The 10,780-nt window shown below is 35.0% G+C and overlaps 2 protein-coding genes across 2 annotated transcripts; one reads left to right on the top strand and one right to left on the bottom strand.

The window, feature by feature from the left end:
* Positions 1-6,001: 6,001 nt before the first annotated feature.
* Positions 6,002-6,917, bottom strand: LOC129365401 (interferon alpha-inducible protein 27-like protein 2A). Its single transcript, XM_055038583.1, has 4 exons — positions 6,781-6,917; positions 6,614-6,646; positions 6,335-6,496; positions 6,002-6,197 (listed from the first exon to the last, which is right to left on the bottom strand). Exons 1-4 carry the CDS (start codon positions 6,788-6,790, stop codon positions 6,112-6,114), a joined length of 291 nt encoding a protein of 96 aa, XP_054894558.1. The 5' UTR covers positions 6,791-6,917; the 3' UTR covers positions 6,002-6,111.
* Positions 6,918-8,362: 1,445 nt separating this feature from the next.
* LOC129365420 (interferon alpha-inducible protein 27-like protein 2A) lies at positions 8,363-9,951 on the top strand. The gene is made up of 4 exons (XM_055038619.1): positions 8,363-8,422; positions 8,499-8,522; positions 8,632-8,799; positions 9,493-9,951. Exons 1-4 carry the CDS (start codon positions 8,407-8,409, stop codon positions 9,606-9,608), a joined length of 324 nt encoding a protein of 107 aa, XP_054894594.1. The 5' UTR covers positions 8,363-8,406; the 3' UTR covers positions 9,609-9,951.
* The last annotated feature ends 829 nt before the right edge of the window (positions 9,952-10,780 follow it).

The following is a 10,780-nucleotide window of genomic DNA, read 5'->3' as shown; positions in this document are numbered from 1 at the left end:
AATATGATAAAGCCCCCAAAAAGCCAATTCATTTGGGTGGAAGAATAATAATAATAAACAATAGGAAAACAATAGGCCTTCGCAGCGCTTAGCTGCTCGGGCCTAATAAACAATAGGAAAACAATAGGCCTTCGCAGCGCTTAGCTGCTCGGGCCTAATAATAAACAATAGGAAAACAATAGGCCTTCGCAGCGCTTAGCTGCTCGGGCCTAATAATAATAAGAAACAGTACAGAACAATAGGCCTTCGCAGCGCTTAGCTGCTCGGGCCTAAATATGTTTCCTCTGCTGTGGTCCTGCAGGTGGCGTTGTGATTCTGAGTCCTGCTCTTCTGGCTGGGATTGGCTTCACCTCAGCTGGAGTAGCAGGGGGATCTTTTGCTGCATATCTGATGTCAACGTTTGGATCAACCTGGCTGATATCGATGTTACAGTCGGCTGGTAAATTAAATACTAATCTTTTCAAAAAGCTTTTCAAAATAAAACCATTTATCAAAAACATTTTTACAAATATATTGTGAGTATGTGTGGAAAACTTTCAGACAAAGAAAAGGAAGAACATGCAAATGAAAAAAAAAAACTCCATATCAGCATGAACTGTATGATAAAGTTCTGCAGCTGAGAGAACTCAAATGTTTGCTTATTTTTAGGTGCTGTTGGATTGGGATGGTTTAGCACTTCCATTTCATCTCTATTTGGAGGTGCTGTGGGGAAGATCATATCAACTGTTTGCAACGTAACTGTGAAACATGAACCATGAATCCTAATACTGATGTAAGGCTGATGATCTTTTCTCCATGATGCCTGTGCTCTACACTCACAAAGTGAAGTAATTTCTTTGTTGGGATAATTTTATTGCCATTTAAATATATGGATATTTTCTGATGTAGTTTGGGTTTATTTGTCTTGACTTTGGATCTGTTGTTGCAAAAACAAAATTTAAATAATAAAAAAAACTATTTTGTTCTGATATTGTATCTTCCTTAGCAAATCACTACAAATAGATGATGCAGTAAATAAAATATTTTTAAGCAACATGTTTGTATCTGTACATGTGGACACTACTTTCAGTCTGAAATAAAAAAAAAATGATTTAGATGATTCTCCATGTTTTTTTTGTTTTTTTTTTAAGAGATGAGATTTCGGGATCAAGGTGCCTAAACAATAAAACATTGTGAATCTGAATAAAGTGGAAAGATGTGAGAAGAAAACTAAGATCTGTATTTAACCTGTTAGCTGCAGTATGTAATTGTAAAATTACAAATTTCTACATATTTTCTCAAACACCATCTCTTATGAGGCAGATAATCTGTGAAAAAAACAAGCTCCTCCATCTTCTCCCACTGCTGCTATTGCTATCTACAAAAATGCACCACACCTGTCAAAAACAGCCAATCAGAGCCAAAAAGTCCCTTGTCCTTTTTTGCTGTCAATCAAGCCTGTGCACGCACTGTTTAATGTTCTAATGACTGTAAAACTACTTACTTTTACAGAAAATTGTTTATCTGCCATCATTGGTAGCCATACTAACTAGCCATAGTATTTGTGGCAGGCTCTATCTACTCAACATGGTTTAAGTTTAAACTTAAAAGAGACTTGCATAAAGTAAAAAGAAGAAAAAAAGAGCATGACTGAGAGGTTCAGTGTGTTCACTATGTGAGATGATTATCTCAATAAATATTTGTTTTGTGACTACAGCTAAAACAATGTACATTAGGTAAATTAAAGAAAGAGCACACCCCAGGGAACAGCTGTTCTTGTGTTTAACAGGAACATACTGGTAACTAGTTCTGCTACTTAATTATGTTTATTGCATTTAAAAAAACAAGAGAAAATATGATTACATTCTGACTATTTATGCGGTGTGACTATATAAGACCAATGCCCAATCTTTGCACATTGCCAGGTTTTAAAACTGACTGTAATGTTTACCTCAGTTCTTCAGTTAGTAACACCACATCTTTTTTCTACTTGCAAGAATAATGGCATTTAAAGCAAAAAAATATATATTTCAATGTTGCTTCAAATAAAGAGATAACTAAATTAACTCACTTTAAGCTGCTTGTTTTTTATTTCCTTCACAGCTATGAATCGCTTTAGGGTTCTTGGAAGAAACTACTTGTATTGATGCACAAATTAGATATGGGAGCATTGTCACAAAGAAAACCTGACATATGGCATGTACTGCATTGTTCTCATTTCACTGTAAACAAGGACATCATGAATGTCTTGTTTCTCACGTCATAATTTCTTATCTACTTGACTGATGTATTTTTTTACATTATTTGGGATTTCTTGATAATCGAAACACAAGCCCAATATTTTACATGTTAGTGACTCAATGCAACTCACAACACAGCAGAATCCTGCAAAGGCACAATAATGACACATGCACAATAAAGCTACGTTCATTTGAAATATAAACTTAAAAACGTTTATATTTCACACTAAAGCAACATGTTTTATCACGTGACTTGAGTGTTTGGTCTGTTTCTGACCAAAGCAGAAAACAGTTTGTGCACAATCAGATATCAGGTCAAATATCACAAGTTCACTTAATATCCTGCAAGAATTGCACTGTAAAAAAAATCTGTAAATTTTACAGTTAAATAAAGTAAAAAAGGAAAATTTAAAACCGTAAATTGGAAATCAGTTTTATACTGTTTCTTTAATAAGTAATTACTGTAAATAAGATAATTAAGAAACAATTTTATTTTTACAGTTTTTTTTTCATAAAATTTACATTGCCCTGCTGTAAAATAAAATCATATATTACTTTTAACAGTAATATGCTGTAATTTTTCTAGTAGTACATACTGTAGTTTTTGCAATCATCTTTCTTACATAATACAGTTAGTAGCTGTTAAAAATGCATGCTGTTGTGACAATTATTTTTCAGCAAATGGTTGTATTTGGTCAGTTGGTAGCACAGGAGCAAGCAAGTCCTTTGTTTGAATCCCAGCCTTGGGTCTGTCTGCACAAGGAAACTCTGGATACTCTGCTTTACCCACAAAGTCCAAAAATATGAATATTTTTGCTCTCTTGAATTACTAGAGGAGAATGGGATAACTATGGCAGATGAATCAGTTGTGAAAGGAGCACTGTATTGCATTGCTGGAGACAACTTGGTCTCTCACTGCATCGGGGGTTTTACGGAAAATTTCAGTACATCTCAGTACTTCTGCAGATATTGTCTGATTACTCGGTCTGAATTTCAGAGTGAAAATCCAGCTATCATTGGACCAGAGCGGACTTCAGAAACGTATCAATCTGTCACTGAACAGCTGGAAAGAGATGATGTGACAAAAGTTCAGGGGATAAAGTTCAGGTCAGTGTTTAATACTTTAGAAAACTTTAATGTTTGTTCACCAGGAATGCCCCCTTGTCTTGGCCATGACATATTCGAGGGTGTCCTCTCATATGATGTTGCCCTTTATCTCAAATACATGATTGTCAAAAAGAAATGGCTGACATACACAATTTTGAACAGGCGCATCAGACAATTCAAATACAAAGCAACAGATGCTTGTTCCAAACCTTGTGCTGTCACTCCAAAAGCACTGAAACTCGGTGGACAAGCAATTTCCAAGCCTCAGGGTGCATATTTGAATGTTCTCATCCAGGAATATTTGGAAACCAGGAAGGTATTGTTTCCAGATAACACACTGAGAACTAAACATCATTATTTACAGCACTATCCAGGGCTGATTCTGAAATTTGGTCCACTCATCAGACTCTGGAGAGCAAACATAGTTACTTCAAAAGATGTGCCAGACAACTGAAAAAATTCAAAAATCTGTGTTTGACTCTTTCAGAGAGACATCAAATGTTACAGGCCTTTCTTTCTGCTGGAACTCCCAACCTTGCAAATAAAAGATGGCTCACCATTTTATTTAGAACTGTACAGTGAGGAAGCTAAAGGTGCAGTTCTTAATTTTGGGTTCACTGAAATAAATACAATGACTCCCACAGATGTGCAGTATAATGGAATAACGTACAAGAAGGGCTAATTTGTAGTCAATAGTCACTGGAGTTTGGTGAACTCATCTGTTTTTCAACAGATATGATGGATACACAAAAGGACATCCGTGATGTCGAGCAGTGCTTCCTGGTCTTTCTCAGGAGATTTTGGCTGCTTTAGAGGATGTGTTGGAGAAACTCGGCACTACAACCACAGATGATTTTCAGTATATCACCGAAGGAGACTTACTGCCTGTGCTGAAGCCCATACAGGCCAGAAGACTGGTTGCTGCATGGGTCCAAAATAGTAAGCATTTTGAGATAAAGTCTTGTGTAACTTTTGCATAAAAACATGTGCTTTACACCTTACTACAGATCAAAATTGAAAATGAAAGGTCAACAAAGACAAATTTCAATCATATTACATATGTTTGTTTATTTGACAAGGACAACAATGTGCAGCTTCTCATTTACACCTGGTAATTCCTGTGCAGGGGACACACAACAGTCTGTTAGAAAAGGAAACACTCTACATTAACAGTTCCCTAACATTACTTTACACAAGTAATTTTGATATCACTAACACAATTTAAAAGATGAAAAATTGCAACAGTAAAACGTACATGTACTTGTATCTATTTATGTATAACTTAATTTGATATGACCAGTCGATAAGATATTTCAAGATAATTGCAGTTTTGAGACTTAAACATATTGTGTATATCTTGTTTTGATAAACATTCTTTTTTTCTTTACCAAACCTCCTCTTGCTTCACTGCGGACTGCTTCATGTTGAGTATTGATCAGAGGATTATCAATGACCATATATAATCAGCGTTCACAGGGTTGTGAGAAGTTTGTACAGCCCAAAAAGTTTTCATTAAAATGGAAAAAATACAATAAAGTTTGGTTTTTTGATATTTTATGTAAAATTTACTTATACTTTTCCATGTTTTTACCATTTGACAAAACTGTTAACACATTATTTAGCTGCTATAATCGATTTGATAATTTTACCAAGTAAATTTGCACTTTTTAATTTCACATTTTGCACTGACTAAACATTTCTTTAATGTTTCAATGTTAATTTTTAGCCAAAAAGTGTTTTTTTTTCCGTAGTTTTACTGGTGCTCTTTTACCATTAAAGAAAAGGATAAATATCCTACATTTTTTACAGTTTTTTCCCTTTGAAAAATAAAGGCAAAACATATATTAACACAGTAATTTAGGGACATATTAGCATGTTAAAACTTAAATTTATAGTAAAATGTTTTCAAATTTCATGGCATGAACCACATCTTATACAAAATGTCTTTTTTTATAATGGTAATAATAGTAATTTTTACATTAAAAGGATAAAAACAAATACAATTTATTACTGTAGAATCAGCAACACCAATTCTCATCTATCAAAATATCTTACTGTAATTTTAACGGTGAAATTCTGGCAACCACAGCTGCCGGTTAATTACTTTTTAAAATACAGACAAAACCCTGTAACTATACAGGAATTCAGTGACATATTTTATAATTTAGACTGTTAATTTTACAGCAAAATACTTTCATATTTCATGACTCTAACTGTTTTAATTGAAATTCTAGGATAAAACTTGATAAATTTCAATGGTTAAAAACTCATTTTTACAGTAAAAGGTTAAATAAAACACCATTTATTACTGTAGAATCAGCAATTGTAAAAATTGTCTGACTGTAATTTTAACGGTTAAATTCTGGGAACCACAGCGGACAGTATTTTACCGTAAAAATGACTTTTTTTTCTTTTTTTTTTTACAGTGCAGCATCTTGTTTCTGGTAGCGTCACTCTCTGCATGTGCATGATCACATTACTCACCATGACCTGCTCTGCTTTCATTGAGCACATTTCAAGAAAAAACAGAGCAAAATGGGATGACAGAGACTTGGATAAAAAACATAATTATTATCTTCAGAAACCTGGTTAAATGTTTTGACGTTTACTTTTAGACTATTATATTTTGTACATGGAAGAAAGAGGACAAAAAAAAAAAAAAAAGACAAAAACCCTCATATTTCTCAAATTCGTTTATTTAGAATTCTTCATTTGACAACAATGTTTGCCTTCAATTTGATTTTCATTTGGAAAGGTTTTTATTTTCATCGGAATGACGTGCATCTTAAACAATGAGGGCCACAAGTCCTGTAAGAACCCCGCCCGCACCGGCCACGGCAGATGTGGCAGCTGTTCCCAGACCAGCCATTCCTGCAGGGAAACACCGGAGGATGAGCAAAACACACCGACCTCTGATGAGTCACTCTTTTGTTTTTTTGTTATCTCTCTTTTTTGTTTGTGTTTGTGAGAGACAAATTGCACGTGAAAACCTAATTTTAGGCGTTTACCCGCTGATTGGAGGACAGCCACGGCGCTCCCTGCGGCCACGCCGCCGCCATTAGCGATGGCCGCTGTTGACATCATCGATGCCGCATATGAACCCGCCGCTATTCCCACGCTGGTGAAGCCGACGGCTCCCAGAACCACAGGGGCGGCGATGACCGCCCCGCCTCATGAGGGCAAGAGAACAATGCTTCTATCACTTTTCTGAGTTATAGTTTTAAAATAAAACATTAAAAAACATCATTATAGCGATGAACTGAACGCAAGGTTTTCCGTGGACTCACCAGCACCGAGAACTGACGCTGCTGCAATTGTCACTAAAAATGAAGGCAAGGCAGAAAACATTTTCATCAATCCAAAGCAAAGCAAGTATTAAAAAAACAACAAACAAGCAATAACAAACAGGAAAAAAAGAGATAACGTTTTGAATTATTAAGAAAGCTGTACTCACAGAGACCCATAGTGTGTGGTTTCTCAAGTGGACGTCCAGAGTTGAGTCTGGGCTTTAAATAGGACGCCTACAAAGAAAAAAAAAGTTTGCTTCAAGACTTCAGTCATGCGCCACAACACTCCTCCTGTCAGAACCTCCTGCGCCCCCTGCTGTTTAGATTACGGTAATTGCTTCAATTTTCTGAGAAACGAAACCTTATCTATAGAGCCCAACCCATTTCTCTTACGTCATCCAACATAGCATTTAAAAAACGGTTTATTTTTATTTAATAGGGAAATATGCCACCATGAGTGCACCTAAGTCATCACCTGACTTTATGTTTTTCCTAAATGATCTTTTTTTGTTATTAATTCGGAACTCTAAGAACGGAAAAGATTTAATTAGTCATGTTTTTTGAGTCAGAGTTACAGATGTGGCTCCTGCAACTGAGTCTTGCTCTTCTGGCTGCACTCCAGCTGTTATCGCTGCATGTTGTTGATTTTTTTATTACTGACTTCACAGCTGTACGATGCTTTAGAATTGTTGGGAGAAAAAAACTTTGAACACAAAACAGGTTTTGTTTTTGATGCCACATAATTTCTCATCTACTTTGACAGAAGGGAAAGAAAAACAAATCACATTTAAATTAAGATGAAATTTAAAATAAGAGTGTTGGATGCACTCCAGTGTCAAAAACCAGAGCAGTTTAAGATCACAGTCAGTAAGCAAATTTTCTAAACCATGCTCATCACTCTTTGTTCTTATTAACTTGGACTCAAACCTTTTAACATGAATGCTATCAATCCTGGCCCTATTGATGTGCTTTCCTGATGACTTTGGATTACTGTTCAAAAAGTCACACATACTCTCACTGATACATTTAATTTCTGCATTCTGTTTATGGCACAAATTCAGCGCAGCAGTGAACCACTCGCAGAAAAGATCAAATGTAAAACCAAATTATAAATCAAGAAAAATAGAAACATTTTCTTTAAGGAGCCAAGAAAATTGATGGGACATTTGTCCCTCTAGCGCCACCCATTGCTTGTTTACTGTCACATTGCTCACCATGGGGATAAGATCTAATATACCACATTCATGCAACAGGGAGTTGAATGTAGCCTTTGAACACAAGTCTAACACTCATCCTCAGAAATATATTTTAAAAGAAAGAGGAAAAAACTGACACAATATCACCAGCTAAAACTTGTTAAATAATTTTATTGACTCATTTGATAGTATTGTTTGCAATAACAATCCTTCAACTCAATAGAATATTTGTAGATTGTTTTCCCCCAATTGGACAGCTTCTTTGTCCTCTCTGGAAAATGGCAGAATGGTGCCTGTCTTAAATAATAAAGGCCAGACCTGAAGCCCACCATCTGAAGAGACATACTATAATAACTTGAAAAATACTCACGCAGACCCATGAGTTAAGTCTGGGCAGTAAACAGGAGATTAAAAAGATCCTGGAAATAAATAAGTTTACAGATTCTCGCCCTCACATACCAAGTTCAGTCCGCCTTCTGCTGCCCCCTGTCGTTCCATGTTGGTAATTGCTCCCCTTTTCCTGTGAAACGAAACTTATAAAATCAGCCCACAATTCCTCCTAAATCAGATAGACATCAGCACATCGACCCTGGAAGAATGGAGGAAGAAATCTGTGAGTATATATATCTATATATACATAGTTGTTGTTGGTATATGCGACTTACTTTGCTGTTTATTTAAATCGACAGGTAAATACATCGTCATAGGTGCAGGTAAGGCATTACCACTCTATTTTTAAACCATTTTTTTTAAATGAATCTTTTAAAATTAAACTGAAACTGTAAGAACTGAAAACTAATACGTTTCTATTGTTTTGTGCAGGAGGTGTAGCAACTGTGGTTCTGACTCCTGCTCTTCTGGCTGCACTTGGCTTCACCGGTGCTGGAATTGCAGCAGGCTCCATCGCTGCAAAGATGATGTCCTTATCTGCACTCGTTTATGGAGGAGGAATTCCAGCTGGAGGCCTGGTGGCAACCTTACAGTCTGCTGGTAAATGTCGTTTTAAAAGTTTTTTTTTTTTTTTTATTAGCACAAACACTCCTGACTCTACAATCCTGGATAAAAATGCAATCAAGTAAAAAAGAATAAAAAAATGAAAAAATAAATATATGGGAAGAGTAGGAGGACTAGCAAGAACGTTCAGATCAGAATAAAAACTTTTATTGAAGACTATTTGGTGAAATACAAAATAATAACAACAAAAAAATTATTTGAATGTAAAACTTGTTTCAGCTTAATTTATTCAAAGTTTAAAATCTCTCACCAATCAGCAAGTATATGTGTTGTATATTTCTTGCTATATAAATAAAATTATGCCAGATAATTTCAGAGATTTTTACCCACGACATCTCATCTTGACTAAAACCTGCTTGTTTGGTTTGTTCATTCAGTGCAATGTAGCTAATTTTTGATCTATCTTAATTTAAAAGGGAAATTATGAATAACTTGCATGATGTTTTATCTTTTCATATAATGGTCTGCAGGTGCAGATAGGTTTCATAAACAGAAACATGCAACAACATGTAAACCTGTGTTCTGCTTTGAGAATCAAATTATTCTTTTTGAAAATAATGCTACATTTTGCCTAAACTTAAAAGACGTTTAAATATGTAAAAGTATAAATTAAAGGTTGCTTTATGCTGCAAAAGTTGACTTTTTCTCAAATGTATTGTTTCATTACAGCTACGGCAGGATTAGGATGGCTTGGAACTGGAATAGCGGCTGGTACTGGAAGCATGATAGGGAATATGATATCAAGCATTTGTAATGTAACTGTAAAAGTAGAAGACAGTCCATAGCACAGTCAAGGAATATAGTTTTCATTCCAGTAGAGTTACAGTCATATTGTTCTTACATAATATAATCATGTCTTAAAGAGTAGATTCTGAAATTCAAACATGTTTAATCTGAGTAAGAATGAAGGACACATGATTTTTTGCTGTGAACATGTCTTGTTAAAGGTCATTATATCGCTTCTGGCATTTTCTAAATTTTGAGGGAATGCTATTTCTACTCGTCATTCTGAGAGAGTGGAATAAAAAAAATAACTTTGTATGTGTGTGCATCAGTTGTAAAATGTCAACATACACTCAATAAATAAGTAAATAATACATCAGTCAATAAAGAAAAAGTGTTTAAATATATTGTGGTATTTTTTTCTGTCTTTGCTGACACATTTGTAGAAATAATTGGGACCCAGGCAACATGTACTTTTAAGGACTTAGTGGTTACTTTACACACCTTTCAAAGTATTTCTCCAGTGTTTATGGAATTTAATGGGTACCTTTCTTGAACATAGAGGTTTCTTTTTAAACATCATATATTTTCTTCAAACTTACAAGGAACTTTCTTGAAACATTCAGGTAACTTTTTAAATACTAATTATTTTTTAGAATAAAGACTGGCTCTGAAGCATATTTAGAAAGGTTCCAAAAAATACCTCCAAGAAAGTACCTGGAAAGCTGCAACATGTAACATGGAAGGCCCCCTTAAGTCTAAAAGTGGCTAGATCCCAGTAAGGTTGCAGGAATTAACTATTAAAGGTTGAGGTAAAATATGTATTGTTTACTTATGCTGAAGAGTTGGCACCTAACAATTGTTGTGAACTTTTTTATTAATATACAGAAGAAACTAAGATGTGCAACTTCCTGAACCTGATAAAAGGTACATATTCCTATTGTGCTGCATATGGTCCACAATTTTTGTTTTTTGGCTCACTTCTTGTTGAAATGATGTAAAAGAGCCAGTAAAGGCCCAACCAATCCAGTATGAAGAGAAAAGCAGGCATGTCAATGCAAACGATCCTGAAGAGGTTAATTACATGTTTCTATTTAATTGTTGTTTTTATGACCAGTTAGACAGTGATGCAATGTCATTTCATCTCTATAGATAACCTGTCAATTAAAAATATGAAAACAGACCATGAAAACTGAGAAAAGATACAAAACAACCAGATAAGTAAACAAAAATG

This window comes from Poeciliopsis prolifica, unplaced genomic scaffold (assembly GCF_027474105.1).
Source record: "Poeciliopsis prolifica strain line A6 unplaced genomic scaffold, Auburn_PproV2 SCAFFOLD013, whole genome shotgun sequence".
Taxonomy (NCBI): Eukaryota; Metazoa; Chordata; class Actinopteri; order Cyprinodontiformes; family Poeciliidae; genus Poeciliopsis; species Poeciliopsis prolifica.
The sequence above is the reverse complement of the archived record's forward strand: the minus strand, read 5'-3'. Positions and strand labels throughout refer to the sequence as shown.